Consider the following 24,288-nt stretch of genomic DNA (forward strand, 5'->3'; position numbering starts at 1 on the left):
CCTTTTAATAACAGAGAGAAACAATGTGGCATTATGTTGGGGAAACACCACCAACAGGATTCATAACACAACCCATGAGCAAAAAAAAAACCCACCCCAGGCAAATTGGGGCATGCCCTTTTCCCTTTGGTTCTTGAGTCCAGCAACCCCAAATCACCCAAAGTCCCAAAAGTCCAATGCCCCAAAAGTCTCTGTCCCTGGTCAGGGCAGCCCCAGAGTTCGAAAGTTTATCTGCGGAGCTTTACCTCCCAACCTGGGTGGAAATGGGACGGGGGTAAGAGGCACCTTACATGATCTGAAGCTGACCGCCCCATAGCTCCATAGCGGCGCTCCACTCCGCCAGCCGCCTCACAAACTCCTTCGCTCAGCTGCGCTCCGCTCCGCCAGCTGCCCCACGAACTCCTTCGCTCAGCTCCACGACCCACAAGCAGCTCCTGCCATCCACACACTGCTCCGCGTCAAACTGCTTCACCAGCCGTGCCGCAAACTGCTCCACAATATATCTTCAGGCTCCCCCACTACTTAACACAACACTCAGTGATTTCAGCTCTTAGGTGAATTCAGCTTGTAGTAGGGGAGCCCCAGTGCTGGTGCACTGTCAGCCCAAAGTGAGCTCAGCAGCCTATAACTAGACTTCTAATGAAATCAAAATTAGCTCTGATATTCCACAGTGGAGAGAGGAGGAAGTGCAATTAGCATGTAAGGCCCTCACCAAGGGGCCCATGCCACCAAGTATTAATACTTGTCCCCAGCCTCTCTCTACTCACACAGTTTTGGAACCCATGACCCTTGCCTAGCGAGTGCTACTTAGTTGATGGTGAATCCCTCCATCATAACAAAAGGCCACGTACAGTTCCAAGCACAGTTCCCATAATCAGGGTAATAACAATTTATTCTTCCTGCCCCAATAACAGAGACACTGGGGATCCCACAGCAGCCAAAGTGACCATTTGGGCAGCTATGGTCTCATTCTAGGCGGGGTGGGTGTGACTATGCAAATGACATCGGCCCCTGAAATTCTTTTCCACAACTTGCCACACCTCACCACCAGATGTCAGGGTGGAGCTCATCCTGACACTGCTTACATCCTCCCCCCAGCCGAGACTTTGTCGTCCCGACAAATCACACCCCCTTTATACCAACTCATTGGTTTCCTCCAAAGGGCCTCAGGAAGCCCACTTTAGCTTCCACAAGCCTGTGTGCTAAATGTATTGGCTCCTCACTAGTCACCCCAGGTGCATCATAAGTTAACCGTTTCACTGGTCTTATCACCCTGTCTCGTCTATTGAGAATCTCTGTTGCCGAGGTAGGGGGAACATCCTCTTGAGTGACGGATGGAGAGGCTTCCCTGGAGGGTCCCTCGGCTACTGGCGTAGGCCCCTGCACTCCTAGTTCTAACGCTGGAGGGTCCAAGGTGCCCAGGACATCCTCTACCTGTCTGTCCCCATTGTCTAGTAACCTGTGTGTGTCATCACAGGGGGGTCTCATCAGCAGCACCGGGGTATCAGAAAGGGGCCTAAATAGTTCTGCCATTGGGTTTAGGGCGGAAGAGGGAAAACTCTCGTTTGGTTCAGCTGATCGAGACTGAAATCTTGTCTCCATCCCAGGATACACCAGGGTTGTGTCTTCCTCCTCAGACTCACTCTCAGATGTGCAGAATAGGGGTAAGTTAGCTGCAGGGGGCCCACTGTCTGTGTTGGATGGCGGCTTTGGTCTAGCACCTCTGTTCTGCCCGGCGGCCCTGCCGTGGCCCATCTCATAAGGGGTGCTTACCAATTCCCCCACAGGGAGCAAAAGGTTTCTATGCACCGTCTTTATTTGCCCTGGACCGTCTTCAGGTTTGATCTTGTAGACCGGCAGATCTCCCAGCTTTTCCATCACCAGGTAAGGTATTGCCTTCCATCTGTCAGCTATCTTGTGTTTGCCAGCAATACCCAAATTTCGCAGCAGGACTCTGTCCCCCGGCTGGAGCTCCTGCGAACGCACTCTAGCATCATATTGATGTTTGTTGCGGTCTGCGTTCTTCCGAGCCGCAGCGGTAGCTAAGCGATAAGCATCCCGCAGCTTTTCTCTTAGTCGGGATACATATTGCTGATGAGTTTCATAGCTATCTCCATCCTCTGATACACCAAAGCACAAGTCTATGGGTAATCTTGGTTCTCGCCCAAACATCAAGAGATATGGGGTGACTCCCGTAGCATCGTTCTTTGTGGCATTGTAGGCATGCACCAGAAATGCGACATGCTGGCTCCAGGTTGCCTTCTGCTCTGGTCGCAAAGTTCCCAACATATCTAATAGGGTTCGATTGAACCTCTCTGGCTGAGGATCACCTTGGGGGTGATAAGGCGTTGTCCTAGACTTTTTAATTCCTGCTATCTTCAGCACCTCCTTCAGAAGGTGACTCTCAAAATCCCGCCCCTGATCAGAGTGTATCCGAGCCGGGAATCCATAGACTGAGAAATATTTGTCCCACAATACTCGAGCAACGGTGGTGGCCCTCTGATCACGTGTGGGATATGCTTGTGCATACCGTGTAAAATGGTCAGTCACTACTAGAATGTTTCCAACATTCCTCTTGTCTACCTCTACAGACAAGAAATCAATGCATACCAACTCCAAAGGTTTGTTGCTGGTGATGTTCTTGAGATATGCAGCCCTCGTGGGCAGAGTTTTCCTTTGAACACATCGAGCGCAAGTCTCACATTTCCTGCGAACATCTTCAGCCATTCGGGGCCAATAGAACCTACTACGAATAAGTTCCAGGGTCCTCTCCATCCCTAAATGCCCAAAGTCATCATGCAGGGCCCTCATGGCCAGGGCTCTGTACTTTTTTGGCAGTACTAGTTGTGCTCGTTGTTTTTGTAAAGGGTCAGTGGTCATTCGGTGTAGCACTCCCTGAATCAGTTTTAGTTTGGTCCATTCTCTCAATAGTAGTTTACCCTCCGGGTTAGGTGGGACAACCGCAGCTGGGCTTCGCCCCTCCCTTTTGGCAAGTAGTGTATCACGAATGTCAATATCTTGCCGCTGGGCTTCTTGCCAGTCAGCCACATTGAGCATGGGCAAAGGAGATTGGTCTAATGCAATATAGTTCACTGAAGCAGAAGGCATGCATTCAGGGGGCAGGCCCAAAGCTTCTGCAACACATCCCTGAAAGCCCTCACGGGCCTCTGGCTCTCGGCGACTCACACTGCAAATAGCTCTCACTCCATCTGTGGGTATCACAGCAACTTCTGGAGCCTGCGGACGCCTGGACAATGCATCTGCATCTACATTGCTTCTCCCTGATCGGTACTGAATGCTGAACTCATAGCTAGCCAAGGCAGCCACCCATCTCTGCCCTGTAGCATCCAGCTTAGCACTTGTTAACACATAAGTCAGTGGATTGTTGTCTGTCCACACCTGGAACTGAGCACCATACAAGTAGTCTCGAAATTTCTCAGTGATGGCCCATTTCAAGGCCAAAAATTCCAGCTTGTGGGTGGGATAGCGAGTTTCACTATCAGACAATCCTCGGCTGGCAAAGGCTACAGGTTTACATTTGCCTTCCACTTCCTGGTACAGGACTGCTCCCAGACCCTCCAAACTGGCATCAGTATGCAGGATAAATGATTTGCTTGGGTCAGCAAAAACTAGGACTGGAGCATGAGTTAGGCAAGTAATGATTTCTCGAAAAGCCCTTTCACATCTCTCATCCCACCGTGGCCCAAATGGTGCAAAGGGGCCATTGTGTCTCTGCACAGGAGGCTTTGGGGACCTCCCCTTATTCTTGGACTTAGATTTGTTCTTGCTGGACTGATGTCCCCTGGTAAGATCATTCAGAGGCTTTACAATCGTAGCATAGTTTTTCACAAATCTGCGGTAGTAGCCACTAAATCCAAGAAAGGTCTTGAGTTCTCTGTAGTTACTTGGACGTGGCCATGTAGTGAGTGCTTCTATTTTATCAGGATCAGTACTCACACCTTCTTGGGACACAATGTGACCCACATACTTCACTGAGGTTCTGCAGAACTGGCATTTGTCAATTGAAAGCTTCAGACCATAATCCTCCAACCTATCAAGCACTTTAAGAAGTCTCTTCATGCTCCTCTAAGGTTCTTCCAAACACAATCAGGTCATCCAAATAAACTAACACTTGCAGTAAATTCATGTCTCCCACAACTTTCTCCATGAGACGTTGAAAGGTGGCAGGTGCTCCAGAAATCCCTTGGGGCATGCGTTCGAACTGATAAAACCCTAATGGGCAGATGAAGGCTGTCTTCTCCTTATCTTCTTCTCCCAGAGGGATCTGGTAGTATCCACTTCGAAGATCCAACACAGAGAACCACTGGCTTCCCAGCAAACAGTCTAAGGCATCTTGCACTCGAGGCATAGTGTACTGGTCGACCACAGTACGGCTGTTTAGGGTGCGGTAGTCAATACACATCCGGATTTTCCCATTCTTTTTGCGGACTACCACAATGGGTGAGGCGTATGGGCTACGGGACTCTGTAATGATGCCATTCGCAGCCAGCTCCTGAAGATGATGTCGCACATCTTCCATCTCAGAGAGAGCAATCTTCCTAGATCTCTCCCTGAAAGGTCGAGAGTCATGTAGTCTGATATTGTGCTCTACTCCTTTTGCACATCCCACATCCCACTCATGCAGTGAGAACACCTTGGATCTTTCACAAAGTTTCTTCCTCAGGCGATCTTTCCAGTCCTCGGACACTGGTGAATCTCCAAAGTCAAACTTTGCTGGGTCTATTGTCGGAACTTGAGTTTCACACTGGGGTTTTACAATCGACTCAGGCTCAAAGAGGTCTGCTATCTTTTGTCCTTGCTTCACAACAACATCACGACTCGTTTCATTAGCAATCAGTATAGTCACCCTTTCCTGGGCTTCAGCAGGTAGGGTTATGACTCCACTGGGGACCAACACTCCTTCAGGGAGCTCTCCTCCCATCGGCTGCTCTATCATTGCTAACGTCCCTTTACTGCCTTTCAGACAGGTACTCATGACAAGCACTTCTTGCTCCGTCCTTGCAGGCACTACTAAGGGGGTTGTGCCCGCGTACTTCAGTGCCCCAAGCGGTAGCTCAGATGTGTCCCTTTTAGCGCTCTCAATTTTCCTATAGGCTTCAGCACAAAGCGTATGGATCATCAGGGTATTCAGGTATTGGTCCCCAGCCTGCCTTCTGCAGTAATCCGCGAGTACCTTGAAGAGACTGGAGTTGGTCCCTATCAGCACAGACACATCAGAAGTCCCTTTAGGGTCAGGGCATATTAAGGCAGCTGTGTCTACCTCTTCTCTTACCCCAGCAACCTCCTCTGGGAATTCCAGGTGCACTATGACATACCCTTGATAGGGGTATTCATCCATGCTGAGGCCACACAGGCCAAGGCCAGTCAGTGGCTGTATAGGCAGGTGCCTAAGCATCTGTTGGTAGAATGACTGAAATATAACAGTCACTTGAGATCCAGTGTCAAGCACTGCTTTACACTCCACCCCTTCAATCCTCACCGTGACCTCTGCTCGAGGCCCTATCAGTCCTGCAGGGATCCCAGCTGGACAGTCTTTTCTGGGGGAATCTTCAAATCCTGCAGACCTGGGGGGTCCCCGTCCCCAGACCCTCTGGCAGCTACCGGATCTCTCCCAACTGATCCTCAGCTTTCCATACACTAAGGAGGGGTTTTCTTCATTACGGCACTTGGCAGCACTGTGTCCATCCTGACCACATCGGTAGCAGAAGAATTGACCTTTTCCCCTTCGCCTGGGGGGGATGGTGGCTCTAAGTGCGGGCTTCTCAATCGCCACAGTTTGAGGCTTCTTATTCCTGGAAGTCTTAACTTGGTCAACGGTACTTTGCAGCTCAGCTATCCGTTCCGTCAGGACCTGCATTTGTTGGGCAAGTTCCTCTCTGGTGCTCACCATCAGTACACTGGCCGTTTGCAGTGGTGTTGTGCTGCCTGGCTCCGATGTTTGGGCTTCCCAAAACTCACTGGCAGCCTGCCTTTCTTCCTCCTCTCGGACCTCTTTTATCAGCTGGGAGTAACTTGGGGGATGTTCCCGTCGTTCTCTTAGCTGGAGATGAAGTACAATCGGGTTCTGATACTGAGTTCCTCTTACAATTTGAGCCAGTCTGGTCTGATCCATCTGCTCAGCAGTCACTGCTCCCCTCATGACAGCTCTCTGACGCAGTCTCTCCAGTCTCTGTATGTAGGCTGAAGCCTTCTCGCCCTTTTGTTGTCGGGAATTAAGGAACTTACAGTAGCTGTCTTCAGGGCCCTCTACGCTCCCAAAGTTGTGTTCAAGGGCCTCTAGGCAGTCCTTCACACTGACCCCAGGGTCAATGAGCTTCAGGGTGCGAATCACATCTAATGCTGGGCCGCCAAGGCTCTCTATAAGGCATCTTCGCTTTTCTGCATCTGGTACAGCCCACTCTTGCAGCATTTCAGTGGTATGCTCTAACCAGGGTTCAAACTCCTCCTCCCCAGCAAATAATCTTAATTTACGACAAGAGTCTGACTCAGCATGGGGCAGCACAACCTTTTCCAATATTTGCCCCAGAGCTTTTGTCCAATCATCAGCCGAGGCTGCAGCCCCTGAGCTAGAAGCTGCTGAGCCAGGGCCCAACAAACCTGACATATTAGCCATTATACAAACAGTAATTTCCTCAAAATATAAGCACAAACAAAACAAAAAAATATATAAATCGTTTCCCAATGTAGTGGATCACTCAACAGGTGCTTGCGAGGGGTACTGACCCAGGCTATCCCGGACGAGCCCCCAAAAATGTAACCCTTCTGCCCATCAGAGTTGGCAGCAACAAGGGCCGGGTTCAATATCTAGGGGATCCATTCCAATAACACAATGCAAACCGGCTCGAGCCCCCACCCAGTGACCTGGGACAAATATATACCACCCCCGCTGGGCGCCTCCAAGAGGCAATACTTCCCCTCTCGCAAGCACATAGCCTGAGTGTAGCAAAAGCCTTTTAATAACAGAGAGAAACAATGTGGCATTATGTTGGGGAAACACCACCAACAGGATTCATAACACAACCCATGAGCAAAAAAAAAACCCACCCCAGGCAAATTGGGGCATGCCCTTTTCCCTTTGGTTCTTGAGTCCAGCAACCCCAAATCACCCAAAGTCCCAAAAGTCCAATGCCCCAAAAGTCTCTGTCCCTGGTCAGGGCAGCCCCAGAGTTCGAAAGTTTATCTGCGGAGCTTTACCTCCCAACCTGGGTGGAAATGGGACGGGGGTAAGAGGCACCTTACATGATCTGAAGCTGACCGCCCCATAGCTCCATAGCGGCGCTCCACTCCGCCAGCCGCCTCACAAACTCCTTCGCTCAGCTGCGCTCCGCTCCGCCAGCTGCCCCACGAACTCCTTCGCTCAGCTCCACGACCCACAAGCAGCTCCTGCCATCCACACACTGCTCCGCGTCAAACTGCTTCACCAGCCGTGCCGCAAACTGCTCCACAATATATCTTCAGGCTCCCCCACTACTTAACACAACACTCAGTGATTTCAGCTCTTAGGTGAATTCAGCTTGTAGTAGGGGAGCCCCAGTGCTGGTGCACTGTCAGCCCAAAGTGAGCTCAGCAGCCTATAACTAGACTTCTAATGAAATCAAAATTAGCTCTGATATTCCACAGTGGAGAGAGGAGGAAGTGCAATTAGCATGTAAGGCCCTCACCAAGGGGCCCATGCCACCAAGTATTAATACTTGTCCCCAGCCTCTCTCTACTCACACAGTTTTGGAACCCATGACCCTTGCCTAGCGAGTGCTACTTAGTTGATGGTGAATCCCTCCATCATAACAAAAGGCCACGTACAGTTCCAAGCACAGTTCCCATAATCAGGGTAATAACAATTTATTCTTCCTGCCCCAATAACAGAGACACTGGGGATCCCACAGCAGCCAAAGTGACCATTTGGGCAGCTATGGTCTCATTCTAGGCGGGGTGGGTGTGACTATGCAAATGACATCGGCCCCTGAAATTCTTTTCCACAACTTGCCACACCTCACCACCAGATGTCAGGGTGGAGCTCATCCTGACACTGCTTACACAAATAAGCCCTCATTATAAACAATAAGGAGAAATCTAAGTGACACTTTCAGGATCTCTCTCACCATGAATCGGAGCTGTGTGAAAATCAGACGCATCTTCACACAACTGACAACTCTCTACAGACCTGTGCTGTACCGTAATCTATGGAGGGGGTGACATATAGAGCAGGGTGGAATTTTTGGGGTGAATAATTTATTCAACCAAAAATGCATTTTTGGCTGATCCGAAACTACTGGCAAACATGACTTAATTAATACCTTTGGGAAAAAGTTTTTTTTTTTTTTCTCACCAGCAAACTGTGTGTCTAAATCTGTCCTTAGCCCAGCGGTTAGGTCACATGCCTAAGATGTGGGAGACCCAAGCCTGAATCCCCACTCTGGAGCAGGTCTCCTTCTCCCAGGTAAGCAGCCTGGCTATAAACTATTCTGGGGTATCTGCTCTCAATCATAGAATCATAGAATATCAGGGTTGGAAGGGACCCCTGAAGGTCATCTAGTCCAACCCCCTGCTCGAAGCAGGACCAATTCCCAGTTAAATCATCCCAGCCAGGGCTTTGTCAAGCCTGACCTTAAAAACCTCTAAGGAAGGAGATTCTACCACCTCCCTAGGTAACGCATTCCAGTGTTTCACCACCCTCTTAGTGAAAAAGTTTTTCCTAATATCCAATCTAAACCTCCCCCACTGCAACTTGAGACCATTACTCCTCGTTCTGTCATCTGCTACCATTGAGAACAATCTAGAGCCATCCTCTTTGGAACCCCCTTTCAGGTAGTTGAAAGCAGCTATCAAATCCCCCCTCATTCTTCTCTTCTGCAGGCTAAACAATCCCAGCTCCCTCAGCCTCTCCTCATAAGTCATGTGTTCTAGACCCCTAATCATTTTTGTTGCCCTTCGCTGGACTCTCTCCAATTTATCCACATCCTTCTTGTAGTGTGGGGCCCAAAACTGGACACAGTACTCCAGATGAGGCCTCACCAATGTCGAATAGAGGGGAACAATCACGTCCCTCGATCTGCTCGCTATGCCCCTACTTATACATCCCAAAATGCCATTGGCCTTCTTGGCAACAAGGGCACTCTGCTGACTCATATCCAGCTTCTCGTCCACTGTCACCCCTAGGTCCTTTTCCGCAGAACTGCTGCCTAGCCATTCGGTCCCTCTCTCCTGTTGAAGCTGTTCCACTTCATATAAACACTTACATAATCATTGGGCCAGAGAAATAGTGTGAGGATGACTATACCTTGCTGATCAAAGCACCTAGGAGGTAGGAGACATGGCTTCAAATCTTCTGTTTGTGTGATTCAGAGCAGGGATTCAAACCCCGGTCCCTCACAAGTGCCCTAACCACTGGATTAAAGGCTATAAAGGGGACACACACATATTTGCCTGCCTGAAACCAAATTTTCTGATTTGCCGACCATTTCCGAAAGTCTTCAGAACGAAACTGAATATTTTCCCTGATTTTGCGGTTTCCAGGCCAAACCAAAAAAAATTAATTATTCACTCAGCTCTAATGACAAGCAATAAACTCACCGCAACCACATTAGATCTCCTAACATTTACCAAGAAACCTTCCCAATTCTTGTGATTTTTAATGCCACCTTGTCCAATCAAAGACAAAGTACAGATGAGCCAAAAGCTCCAAAAATCAGGTCAGAATGTGCCCAGAGTTCAGGGATGGTCAGGCCCAAACTTTAATTACAGTCCATCTCTAATGGAAATGGAGTGATCACAGGATTGCACAAAAACTCTCATAAATCTCACGGAAATTGCTCCAATGCTTGTGTAACTATGGTGTCGCTCTCCATGTAAACCAGCAAATAGAGCATAAACGCATGAAAACATTGGAACCGTGTCCCTGCAGATTACTTGGGGACTGATAAGTACTCTCAGCATATCCATAAGGATTTATCATGCAATATACACTCTGGTTTAGAAGACAGAAATAGCTCTCTTAGAATCATAGAATATCAGGGTTGGAAGGGACCTTGGGAGGTCATCTAGTCCAACCCCCTGCTCAAAGCAGGACCAATCCCCAATTTTTGCCCCAGATCCCTAAATGGCCCCCTCAAGGACTGAACTCACAACCCTGGGTTTAGCAGGCCAATGCTCAAACCACTGAGCTATCCCTCCCCCCTTGAGGCTGACCAATTTATTTGAGCATAAGCTTTCAATGAAGTGAGCTGTAGCTCACGAAAGCTTATGCTCAGATAAATTGGTTAGTCTCTAAGGTGCCACAAGTCCTCCTTTTTTTTTTGCGGATACAGACTAACATGGCTGCTACCCTGAAACCTCTCTTTAGTCTGAAACTACATGGGTATTTTCCAAGAAAATTACTTTCCACTAGGTGGCATTGCAGTGTCTCTTACTATGAAATTAAGGGCCAAATTAGACTGTAACCTAGTCTTTAATTTTGGGCACCCAAAACCTCCAATTTGACTGTCCAAGTCTTGGATTCACAATTTATCAGCTTCTTGTTTGGGTTTACATCTACAACTCCCAAAGTCTAATAACCCTTTCTGCATGCACAAATGCTGTTTCCTTACACACCCCAATAATGGGGTTCCTAAAATTTAGAAGCCATTACTGAAAATTTGTCCCATAATGACAAACAGGACCTAAAAGGTCAACAGTTAATTTGTTATTAAATATGAGCAGCAAGATACCCGTGCACTGTGAAGTAAAGTATTGCTATACATCTATCAGATTGACCATGAAAATCTAGAATCAAATATCAGAGGGGTAGCCGTGTTAGTCTGTATCCACAAAAACAATGAGGAGTCCGGTGGCACCTTAAAGACTAACAGATTTTTTAGGGCATAAGCTTTCGTGGGTAAAAAACCCATTTCTGAAGAATAAATCTGTTAGTCTTTAAGGTGCCACCGGACTCCTTGTTGTTTTTGTAGAATAAAATAGCACATTTTCAAGTGCTTTTATTTTCTTGGTAATTTTTCCTCACTGACTGTAATTCAATTTTCCCTAAGGCTGGTAAGTTTGAAGAGTATTGTTTTAAATAAAGATAGAGAGAGCTTGCTCAGAAAATTGGTTTCTTCACAAGTATGTACAGTTCTAGTTAGTACTTCACAGAAGCATCGTAGGTTACAAAATGGTGGATTTCAGCTAAGGAAACACTGAAAAAAAAATCTCTTCACTAGTTGGTTTAAATTTTCATTTCATGAAACAGAGCAGAATAGCACAGCAGCAATTTATCTAACCTGGGGAAGCTGGTGTGCGCATCTGTGGGAAGGAGAAACAGAAAACAGCTCAGATGTAAGAAAATCAGAGTTATACAGCTCGATCCTGTAGGCTGAGAAGCATAGAATCATAGGGTTAAAAGGGATCACAAGGGTCATCTAGTCTAACCCCCTGCCAAGATGCAGGATTGGTTGTGTCTAAATCAACTAAGACAGATGGCTCCAGCCTCCTTTCGAAAACCTCCAGTGAAGGAGCTTCCACGACCTCCCTAGGCGTCTGTTCATTGTCCTGCTGTCCTTACAGTTAGGAAGTTTTTCCTGAGATTTAATCTAAATCTGCTCTGCTGTAGTTTAAACCCACTGCCTCTTGTCCTGCCCTCGGTGGTACAAGTGCCAATGGACAGAATTTGCAGAAATGTACACCGGATAAACCTACCTATTACAGATAACGTGGCTGATGCAATTGCATCCCTTGCAGCAAAAGTCACCTCTCCAGCATGATATGGTTGGGCTTTCTTCAGGATCAGTTTGTAGCTGTCTCCATCTGCCTGTATTTCCCAGTTCTCGTCTGGTTGGATATCCACGTCATTAATATACCAGGCAACTTCGCTGACCGGTACTGCTTCACTTAAAACGCAGCTAAGTGTAGCTTGGTCCCCAGCAGCGACTTCAGTGTCAACCAAAGGCTGCAAAATTTCCAGGCGCCATCCTGCAAGTAAAAATATGTAATCAAACCCCAAGATTTAAGTGTCAAGATTTATCCTTAATCTTCTTGCTGAATCTTTTGGCAGCTAGACCACATGGGCTGGCAGAAGAGCCTGATGAGTTTTCTAAGGTCTAGGTTATGCAATCTGGTTAAAGGTGACAGAGATCTTAGAAGCTAGACTGCCAAAGCTATCAGGAGATCTCCTTCAGATCTGTGTGCTGTAACCTCCTGTTTTGGTCCAGCTTTAGCCCTGATTCTGCATGCTTATGTGTAGGGGGATCCCTTTACTTGTGCAGAACCACATTAAAGTCACTGGGGCTCCGTCCTGGTGCTAGAGTCCATCTGTGCCAACAGACTTCAGGAGAGGGGTCTTTACTGGATATAAGGGCCCTTTTCCCAGTTTAGGCAAAAAATTCAAAAGCACTTTTCTCACTTGGAGCTTGGGGAGTTTTGCACAAGCAAATGGCAGTTGTCTCTGAAAAAAGATGACTATTTCCTGACATTTTATGAAAATAGCAGCAAAATTCATGAAATGATGGTGAATTCTTAACACTCCACATGCTTGCTGGTGTTGTGGGCACAACATCTGTAAAGCACAAACTAAAAAAGCTTCTAAGCTTTAGTAATCTCCCTTCATGCCCACACTTACTTCACTGGTTCATCCTCACCCTCTCTTTTCCCCTTTTCTGTAATTTAATTTGGGATTCGTTCCCTCACTGTTTTCCACTCAAGGAGAACACATCACAATTGTCTTTTGTCTCTGTCAGCAAATAAAAACGACTGAAACAATGTCCTCCCTTTACTCTTTTCAAACAGAGAAGAATATCCATAGAATGATATTAGGGGGTTTCAAATGGTTTCACATTTTGCTCTTGAATTTCTTTTCCACCTGCAACCTACACTATTTCCATGTTTTCCCTATTGAGTGGTTTGTGAGTGCTGTCAAGAGCAGAAGACGATGGACCTTGAGTCCTTTGAATTCAGCTCCTCTCTTTCCTACTTTTTACTCTACTGTACTATTTTCCCTCAATGAAATTCAGTGAAGGACACTGGGTGAAGTGACATGACTGGACATCCTGAAGATATGTTGGATTTCACTTTTTGTGCAAAATTATTCACATACTCTGGGTTTAGCTGGTAACGTACAACTAAGGGTGACTAACATAATTAGGAAAAAGTGAGCTGTAGCTCACGAAAGCTCATGCTAAAATAAATTGGTTAGTCTCTAAGGTGCCACAAGTACTCCTTTTCTTTTTGCGAATACAGACTAACACGGCTGTTACTCTGAAACCTAACATAATTAGGGTTTGCTCTGGATCAGATCTTCAGTTTTTTTCATGGAACATGCCATTGGGCACATATTACTGTGAGACACACGATGCCCAGATACGAAATGGAGATTGTGAGAGTGTAGCCAGACAGGGGCACTAATGCTCCTAAGAATTATAAAGAAATGTTGAGTAGATAAATGAATATGCTCCTCTTTATATCTAGTTGAAATTATTTGGTTGGACAACTGAGATTGAGATAGGTACTTTGTACAACTGTGAGAGCTGTGACTGTGAATCCATTTCCCGCTCACAAAAAAGTGATATTTTGTGTATGTCACGAAGATAAAAGATTTATCTGAGCCCCAAGTTCCCAAAACATTATTTTAACTCTACATCCTGTATAAAGAGCTTGATTAATTTCTGTCTGCAGGAGAAGCGGACGGGGGGAAATGATGGAAATGTAGAAAGCATGGAAGATGCACTGCTAAGTTTACAGAAAACATCCGGTTCAATCACAATAGAAAAGAAGCGAAGATCACCATAGACAGAAAAGAAACCTGTCATAGACAGAAAAGAATTAGGAGCTGTTGGGGAGTATAGCTGTTAGGATATAGATATTCAGGCCAGTCTGCAAAGGCCTGTACTTTAAGAATTTAGGTGTATTCTTATCACTTGGCTAGTTCTAGAGGTATAAAAGAAAGAATCAAAATCACTGTCTGCTGGTGTAAGGGCCTTCTCTTACTGTGACAGATTGAGGCCCTGTTCTTAGGCTAAGGCCTTTGGCTAAGCAGCAGAGGCAGCCATAAGCTGGGAAGTGACCGGTCACCTCCTCACATTCCAAACTAGTCACATTGAAATAAGGTGCTATTGGGCTGTTAGGCACTATCAGGACAGGATTGTATTCCTGTCACCTCCAGAGGAATGGAAGTGCCTAGAAAATGTAAAAGGAAACTTAGTTTGATAGCATCCTGTCTGGCAAGAACTCACTTATCAATAGCTGGGATGTGAAATCCTCACTTCTGTATTGTTTTGTCATTATAGTTCCCACTTTGCTATTGTTTGTCTGTATAGTCTCTGTCTGGTTCTGTGATTGTTCCTGTCTGCTGTATAATTAATTTTGCTGGGTGTAAACTAATTAAGGTGGTGGGATATAATTGGTTACATAATCATGTTACATTATGTTAGGATTGGTTAGTTAAATTTCAGGAAAATGATTAGTTAAGGTATAGCTAAGCAGAACTCAAGTTTTACTATATAATCTGTAGTCAATGAGGAAGTGAGTGGGCGTGGGTGGGAGGGGATGGGTGTGTGGGTGGGGGGATGGGAACAGGGAATGGGGGTGCGGAAATTGGAATCATGTTTTGCTAAAGAGGGGAAATGGGAACAGGGAATAGGGGTAAGCAAATTGCAATCATGTTTTGCTAAAGGGGAAAATGGGGGTAAGGAAATTGGAATAATGTTTGGCTAAGGGCAGGAATGGGAACAGGGACACAGGTGTAAGGCTCTGTGGTGTCAGAGCTGGGAAGGAGGATACTAAGGAAGGAAACTGGAATCATGCTTGCTGGAAGTTCACCCCAATAAACATCGAATTGTTTGCACCTTTGGACTTCGGGTATTGTTGCTCTCTGTTCATGCGAGAAGGACCAGGGAAGTAAGTTGGTGAAGGAATAAGCCCCCTAACAATAGCTACCCAGCCCAACTGAGAGATGCTATTCCTCACCAAGAAGATAGACTGGAGGAAAACAAAACTGTGTGGAGAACCTTTGAAAGATAGAAGACACAGTTCCACCTCTGTTTAAAAATTAGATTTTCGACATTGGTGTACCACCAACCCATGAGCTGTTACACAAACACTACAGCAAGAAGGTTTGAAGAGCAAGCTGGACTGTGAAGCATGGGAGGAGGTATGCATGGCTTACATGGAAAAAATATGAAAGCACATAAATGGATAAGAGAAAAAAAACAAGATGAAAGACCAGTTGAAAACTCTGATGAATCAAAAATAGCATTGAGCTTCCAGTAGCTGAAATATAAGGCAGGCTGAAAGACATCGTATACTTACAACTGGCAACCGAAAGATGAAGATGGAGAGACATGTTTGCAACCTATGTGGCTACATTTAAACAAGAAGCAGCATGTTTGTCAATGCCATGAGGTGATGCAATCGCTCAAATACATAAGCCAGGTTTTATTTAATATATATTATGTATGAATAAAGGTTTCTTATTACATGTAAATTTGACATAGCATTGTCACAATTTAACCACTTTTTCCAAATGTTGACTAGCAGTAGACAAGGCAGTCCCAAATAATTCTTCAGCCTGTACTCATTCCCTACAGGAAGAATTTTCTAATGGTGCCATAGAAGTCTTGCTAAAAGACTATCAACAGATGGAATTTATACTGATGACTAAGTAGCCACAGCAAGAGAGAAGACCCAGATGTCAAAGTGTCATGAGTTAATTTACAGTGCATCTTTACAATGTAACTCAGTTATATTCTCAGCTGTGATTGTAAGATACTAAGCCATACTACACCTGATAAAGAATTGTAAAAAATGTAACAAATTAAAAAGAGTATGATGAAATAGCCATAGTTTAGATTGTTAGAAGGAAAGAAAACAAAAATTAAATTAAATTATATTAAAAGTTCAAACTCAGTAAAGTAGAGATTGACCAGATCCTCAGAGGTCAAGGGTGGCTTTTGCTTTGGCTTACTATAGGAAACACGTCAGCCATAAAAGTCAGATGTGGGTTCAAACGCTTCTGAAATTCTTGGGCGTTTAGGATCTGGGCCAATCTTTACTGAAAATCTCAGACCCTTTTGCAATTACCATTGTTCATCCTTTGAGTTCGAAGATGACCATGACATCACCGATTGGTTTGTTTTCTGTGAACACAGAGTAGCTGATCAGGCCAATTTGAGCTTTGAACTGTCTGTAGCACATTGAACAAGAGATGCCATCATGGGTTGCTTGATTAACAGCTAACATGCTGCTGTTACGAAATTTACGCTGCAGGTACTTCTGCTCTGCCTCAGCAGTTCTCCTCCACTCACAGACTGTTGCTCTGGTATGGATGACATTTCGCCAAATAGAACTACCATGAAGAAGGTCTTCCCAGAACTCGGGGTCTGTGCTGAAACCCTCCAAGGATAACTTGAGGGAGTTTTTGAAATGTTTCCTCTGGCCTCCCTGAGAGCACTTTCCCTCCTTTAGCTTGCCGTAAAAGATCTTCTTTGGCAGTCACTCATCTGACACTCTGGTGACATGGCCTGCCCATCTCACCTGTGATTTCATCAATGGAGTATGGATGCTTGGAATGCCTGCCCATATGAGAACCTCAGTATCTGGAACCTTGACTTGCCATCTTATCCTCATCAGTTTCCTCAAACAGCCCACGTGAAAGTGGTATTTTGTATAATTATCATAATAGGCATTTGACAGTGGCTCCTTTTAAAGCCAGCTCACTAAAATAAAGGCTGTTTTCTAACATAAAATCTAGAGAGAGACAAGAATGTATCTGCCACAGATTATCTTCTCTCTGGCATTGAATTGAAGTAGGTAGGTAAGGACAAAAGGGAAGAACAAATTAGGAATTATCAGGGAAGGCAAACAGCTGATTGAGTTTGTACATAGTCCTGCACTGGTTTCCAAGACACAAGAGGGACAAGCAGCATTCACAGAGGTTACAGATGAATGCAGGGAAGATGAAGATCAGACTAGTTGTACAATGGAATTCAAGGGTGGATGGATTGTTTGACAGATAACTAGCACAAAGGAGTTCACATACCTGGGCACCCCAATTAGCATAGATGGAGAGGTAGTACATGAAATAAATACATAAAAGAGCCACATTTATTCCTAGTGCAATCATGGGCAATGACATTGGTTTCAATAGAGTTGCATCTGTTTACAGCAGGGCTGAATTTGTTTTAATAATTAGCAGTAGATGCATGTAACTGATTCAACAAGATTGGGCAAGCAGAAAACCGAAGCTAAAAACTCCAACATCCTGCAACCATAATTTCATTATGTTGCATGGCTGTGAGATTCTGTGTCCGATTGAAAAATGGAAGCATTCCCTCATAGGAAGAATGCTTTGCAAAGCTCATGAGTATAATATCGTAAGATAAGTTAAGGTGCAGTTCAGGAAAACAGTACACTGGAAAGCATACAAGAATAGAGGTTATTCTGGTTGGGCCACATCAATCAAGATGTATAATGAGCGAATGTAAAAGCAAGTCCTAAAATATGGGAACACAAGTGATGGATAGTCAGACCACAGAGAAACGGATAAAGCATGTTTGAGAAGGATTCATCTCTGCTGAGTAGCAGAAAGAAATGTTAATGGTTGTGTTCCACAGTCAACAGAAGTTATGCAAAGTATACTCACCTTTGCCATGATGCCTGCAAATCAGTCAGCAGTGGCTAGGCTGTTTGGCCTGCTGCTATTTCTACTTAATAGGGTTGCAAACTCTGACTGAAGCTATTCCAGGAGATTTTTTTTCCCCCAACATGCCAATGTCATTTTCTTAAAATATCCTATTAAAATCTCCCGGATTGCTTTCCAATAGTCACCGGCAGATCAGTGCCAATTCCGAAAGACTCCAGGCCAAACATGGAGGATTGGCAACTCTATTACTTAACCTAATCAGGACGGTTTCACTGTTTACCTTGTTGTCATCCTCATTTGTTTGTTTAATACACCCTTTGTTGTCTTGGTATGCTAATAGATTCAAAGCTCTTTGGGGCAGTGGCTGCTTTTTATTCTATGTCTGGGCATTGCCTAACTGACTGGGGCCTCTAGGAACTAATGTAATTAACAGTAATAATTATGATGATCATGATGTACATTGTAATCTGTGAACCCTTGAAATATCTATATCTCTGACCCACTAGAATACTTACTCTCTGAATGAATGTGGCTTGTTTCTAGCTAATTTGCACAATTTATAAGCATTATATGAGACGTGGCATATGTCACTTCCTACACATAAGTGCTTGTCACATGAAACATAACTAGTAAAGTATAAAATAAAAGATTTCTCTGTGTGAAGCAGAAGTAATGCATGGAGCCCCATGACCTATGCTACTCATGAACTATCCAGCTCTGGCACTCAACAAATATTTTTCTGGGTTGTCCAGCCTTTCAAACCGGAAAGATAGCACTCCAAGCACAGGTCTGTCATTGTTACCTTTCACAGTCAGGAATGCAGATGTCACAGCATCACTAGTCAGGAAAGTCACTCTGCAGTTGTCCTGGGGAGTGAGGTTCTTCAACAGGAGAAGATGCCTGCATCCATTTTCAAAGTAAACCATCTCAATGTTTTCTGTGGTTTTGGCAGGCTCATCATCAATCAGCCAGTTGTAATTGTAGCACTCTGGTTTGGAAAGGTAGCACTCAAACAGAGCTTCACCACCTTCCATGGCTTCCACATTCTCCAAACCCTTGACAATACTGTTCTTGGCTAATGGAAAAGGAAAATGATCAACAACATTAGCTAGTTTGCTTACACACTTCTGAGTAGTAGCGAGCCTTAGAGCACACTATATAATTCCCATCACCCGGAAGCTGATATGAGATCATATGGGGAAAGTTAGCTTGTGGTTTCTCCTTTTAAATTTCAGTGGCATCCAAACACAACATGATGTTTAAAATACATCCACAACAGCGAGGTGGTCTAACAAGTAGTAAAATAACTCTAACACGGTGTTTCCTTCTGGCTTTATTCAACATTTATCCAATAACCTGACCTATATCTTTATAAATGAAGGACGAAATCACATTGTTTGTATGAACTGAATAATTGTTCAATGGAAGCGAATACAACAAGCCTTCCACAGTCCAAGAATATAGAGTATAACCAGTTTCCTTTTGCATACAACAGGAATCCTCTTGCCAACCTCCTCCATATGTATAATTAACATCATAGCTAGAAAGATTTGAAACTGATAGGGAGCTCATCTTAAAATCTTACCAACTTTTATACAAAACATGTCCTTATCCCAGCAGCAGACTACTGTTGGTCAATGCAATGATATTTGTAATCTAAGCCAACAAGAGATTTTTAAAATTGTACTATTAAAAGCCATTTGCAAAATTACAATTTATTGCATCGGCAACACTTTTTTTAGTAGTAACTTTCTAATTATTACCAAATTCTTCTGACATACATCCTGGACCTGATTTTCTAATCTGAGTGTCAGGGGCCGGGGCCATCGGGTGTGCAAAAATGTGCACAGATGTGCATGACCCATTTGCACACAACGACTGCAACTGCATACACCAACTGATAGTTGCACACAACTAACCAATTTGATGCACATATCCCCAATTTGTGTGCACAACCAGGTTAATTGCATAGACACATTAGGCACACACTACTGTACACATTTATGTATGCTGAGTTGGGTGAGCACAGTTTAGAAGCTGAAACCCACAATGCTCACATGAGTTATACACCATGGTCCTCCTGATCAACGTTCTAATATAGCACCAGAATAATGGGCCAACCAATCCTGTTTAGTAACCACATCAATCATTGTAACTTCTAACCCACGTGCAATTGCTTGTCACCTAGAAAATGTATTCCCTAGCAAAGCCAAATCAGTTTTTCTGAGGTTCCAGAATTTTCCAACTTGAACGTTTAAAGAGAACAATGGTCTTGTGCCTAGGGCAAAGGACAGGAGTCAGCGGCATGACTGCATTCCTGTGTGAATGTATCTATGTCATTTAATTTCTCTGCGCTCCACTTTCCTCATATATAGAATGTTGATACTTACAGATCCCTGCCCTCCCCCCACACCAGGGCGTTTTAAGACTACATTCATTAATACTTGGTAAGTGCTTTTAGACCCTAAGATGGAAGGAGCTACCAAAGTGCAGAGCATTATAATCAATAATAATATGGCTTTTTAACTGAGCACAATCTCACAGTTCAGAAACCAAACAACAGCTCAGAAACCAAATATTTCTAACCATAATAGCGTACCCAGTAATTGAAAACAAGAATTCCATGTGCAAATAGCAGAAACCTAGTTATTAAAACATTATATCCGCTATGCTCTACTGTTGTTTGCTTTGATCACTTGGATATTTTGGTTCTTTAAAGGCTTTAAATGGCAGGCTGTGGGTCACGTTCTGTAGTTGCTCCATGTAGGTCTCCCACTGAAGTCAAGGAAAGTTCCTTACATGGAGCAGCTGCAGGTCAACCCCCTCAATTAGTTAATACTGGCAAACGTATGGTAGTTTTCTTGGAAGTATCCTATGCACCATCAATTCTAAGACTGAGATCAGGTGTCTTTCACCTTACATGGGACACCAAACTCTAGATTGGTCTTTATGTATCTCAAAAACCCGTGGAGGAAGATTTTCAAAAATGCCTACAGGTTACAGCATCACAACTCCCATTTAAGGCCAAGGGCCTTGTGCTACTAAATCTATTAGGCCTTTTTGAAAATCATCCCTGTGATGTTTGGACAATTATTTTTTAAAATATATTCATTTCCACTCTGTCCTAAATTGAAAATAAATAACTACAATAAAGACTGTGTGGCACTTGCGTAGCACAGTAATGGAGGGAATACAAGTACCTAAGATAGAGACAGAAAATAGTGACTCTTGAACACAGACTCCGAGCAACTGAGTCCAAGACATAAATAAACACGGCTCTGTTAATTAGACCAAGAAAGGTTACATATGGGGCCAGATCCTGATCCTACTAAAATCAATGGCAAAACTCTCATTAACTTCATTGGAAACAAGATTTAGTCTTTGGTGGGAAAAAATATAAGAACAGGATACAACAAACCTTGAAACACTGTTTTCTGTAAACCTAAGAATCAAGCTGCTCTCCTCATCTTTTCTATCACAGACACTTAACTACACGCAAAATAATATTTCTATTGTTTTTCCACTTTTTGTCTCCCAGGGACGCTTACAATATTTAATTTCAAATTACATGAGGCTTTACAAATTATTATTTTAAATAGATATAAAACTCAAGGAAGGTGAGCTGTAGATTAGATTAACTGAAAATAAAAAAATACAATGCCATTTTATCCTTTAGTTAATTTTTTAAAGCACTTTGTATGTGAAAAACACTATATAAAAGCTATTATTTTTCAAGTCCAAGAATGCCACATCTGCAGCATGACAATAATTCAGCAGAACATATCCCATTTGATTAGTGCTACCTCCAAATTCAGTTAATTGGAGAGCAGGCATGATTACCTATACGCGTTTGGAACCGTAAGTGGGCATTAAACTGAACTAGTTGCCAACTGAATTTTGTGCATTTTCACATTCAACTCATGTTAACACCAAACACGTTTCTCACTATTATTGATATTGGAATGAACACCCAATGAATAGGTAACGATTTGCCACTTATTGTCAGATGTGGCTGTGATTTGCCACTTGGTTGCTATTTGGTCCCCTTAGTAGTCTTCCTTTTGTGCTGGAAGACCTCACCTTGAACATCAAGCATAGCCACAACTTTAGTGCTTCCAGCTTCACAAGAATAGATGCCACTGTCTTCTGGAAGGGCAGGTTTAATTTTTAGCTTGGCTACATTCCAGTCCTGCTCGATAATGACTCGTTGCCCATCTGCAGAAACTTCCTGATCATTTTTCTTCCATGTGGCTTGCACTGGCCTAGAGTACTGGCATATGAGCTCTGCTGTGCCATCTTCATCAACGGTAATGTCCTGCATGGGACTGACCACCTCAATAGTTGGATCTGTCAACCAACATGTCAGGAGGGACATGCATTAGTGGATCCTTATGGAAAGGGCAGCTTAGATTTTGTCAAGCACAGAGCCCGCGTGGAATGGGAAGCAAATGAAATGAAATTACAAGCATAAGGCTGCCCAGATGCGCTACAGGCTAGCAGGTTTAGCGTTTGCTTGTGTCAGCATCAAGCCGCGTGGAAGCAAACAGGGTATATTAGGATAGCTGTACTGTCAGATAGTTCAGACCAGTGGTTCTCAAACTTATTTGATTGGGCCCCGCTTCTCTGTGTCTGTAGGTGCTTGCGTGCTCCTTCCCCTGACCCCACAAGAAGGCAGAGCGGAGGCAGAGCGGAGGGCAGCAGCACCTGCGCCAGCAGAAGTATGGGTGGCCGCGTGAAAGGTGATATCTGTCAACATCACTTTTCACAGCAGACTTAGTGTCCCATTGCCACCCTTACTTCTGCGCTGCTGCTGCCACCCCAGGTGAGGGATTGAGTGGAGGGAAAGGAGAGCCCAAGCCTAGGTGGTGCGGCTCCAGCTATCAGCTCGGGGCTTCCAGCTGTCCCCTTTATTCCTGCCTCCCGGGTGTGCACGGCCCTTCTGCACCAGCCCCAGCCACCCGGGGCTGACAGAGCTCTTAAATAAAATCACACAGCTCACACCTCTCTTGACACATTTGCCCCATAGTTTGAGAACCCCTGGTTTAGTCTAAATAACTAAGACTTATACGAAGACTCTTGAAGGCTATTTTTCTTTGGAGAGCATCCACTGGGATTTTCTCCCTCTCCGTCATTTCCTCCCCACAATGACACACATCACAGGAGCCCTCGTTCCACCACGGAGCACTGAACGTGGCTCACTCTCAAGTATGTCAGGGCTTCTCAGAATCTGTCAGGGGTGGAGATAGCGAAGTGGGATGGGTGAGCTGCCTTGAGAAGACGGCTGAGTGACTTAAAAACAGAAAAGTCAAAATGAACATATTCAGCAAGATTGGCTGGGGTTTAGCAGGGTGACTCCAATTAAACTGGTAAGTCTGGGCTAAAAATGAACCCCAGTGTGATTATATGTTCATCTGATTAAATCTGGCCAGGAGTTTTCCAGCAACAAACCCACAGCTTCCAACAGGATGTGATATGATGGTGCCTTTACTATGATACTTCTGAGGCCCAAAGGAGAGCAGCAGTGGTACTCAGGACTGTCTGGAAGTTCATAGGAGCCTTTCTCTACGTGAACAACCTGTGAAAGCTACTTGAAATGAAATGTATAATTACATTAGGCATTCCAGCTTGTCACTGGTCATAAAGTCTGTCAGAAACCCACACGCAGTAAGGCAAGCATGGCACTATAGCTGGGCCACCCTATTCTGGACCTTCCAAAATATCATGGAGAGAGCACTCCACAGAAGAGAAGTGCCCAGTTTTTGACTGATCTTGTGTCTGCCTGTGTATACAACAAACGATTGCATGTAGCCATCTAACTAGTCGATTTGTAAAGTCTATTGTGTAACTACAGTAGAACCTCAGAGTTACAAACACCAGAGTTACGAACTGACCGGTCAACCAACACCTCATTTGGAACTGGAAGTATGCAATCAGGCAGCAGCAGAGACAAAAAAAAATAAAATAAAATAAAAAGGCAAATACAGTACAGTACTGTGTTAAAAGTAAACTACTAAAAAATTAAAGAGAACGTTTTAAAAAAAGATTTGACAAGCTAAGGAAACTGTTTCTGTGCTTGTTTCATTTAAATTAAGATGGTCAAAAGCAGCATTTTTCTTCTGCATAGTAAAGTTTCAAAGCTGTATGAAGTCAAAGTTCAGTTGTAAACTTGAAAAAACAACCATATCGTTTTATTCAGAGTTACAAACATTTCATTGTTACGGACAACCTCCATTCCCGAGGTGTTCGTAACTCTGAGGGTCTACTGTAGATAACTCAATGCTACCATTAGTTCCCATGGCTCATTGAAATCTTGAATTGAGGAACCCAAGAAATCCTGGAAATGGTCCTGGTAGCTGACTGCACCCGCTGAGAAAGGTGATACCCATGCCCCTGCTGTTGAATTTTGATGGTCTTTACTTTCTTTTAAAATACCACTGCTGAAGATAGCTGCTATGGTTATAGGCATAATACAAAAAAGTAAAGAACACAAAACTGAAGATTTTGCAGGCTTCAAAAGCAGGCATAGGGCATCCTCCTAGATGCTACTTTGTATTCCCCCTCCATGAGAGTATTTGCAGGCGATAATATTTATTGTATATATTTGACCAAAAATCTGAATGGCAATTGAAATAGCAGCCTCTCAGCAAAGCCCTTCTCCCTGGGAG

The 24,288-nt window shown here is 44.4% G+C and overlaps 1 protein-coding gene across 1 annotated transcript in view; it reads right to left on the minus strand.

The window, feature by feature from the left end:
* OBSCN (obscurin, cytoskeletal calmodulin and titin-interacting RhoGEF) overlaps window positions 1-24,288 on the minus strand; it is a 300,816-nt gene that overhangs the window by 118,418 nt on the left and 158,110 nt on the right. The window contains exons 60-61 of the mRNA XM_077808766.1: window positions 18,426-18,698; window positions 11,689-11,961 (exon numbers count right to left, since the gene is read on the minus strand). Coding sequence (XP_077664892.1) covers window positions 11,689-11,961; window positions 18,426-18,698 — 546 coding nt within the window. The remainder of the gene's footprint in view (window positions 1-11,688; window positions 11,962-18,425; window positions 18,699-24,288) is intronic.

The sequence above is a fragment of the Eretmochelys imbricata genome, chromosome 2 (genome assembly GCF_965152235.1).
Source record: "Eretmochelys imbricata isolate rEreImb1 chromosome 2, rEreImb1.hap1, whole genome shotgun sequence".
Classification (NCBI taxonomy): domain Eukaryota; kingdom Metazoa; phylum Chordata; order Testudines; family Cheloniidae; genus Eretmochelys; species Eretmochelys imbricata.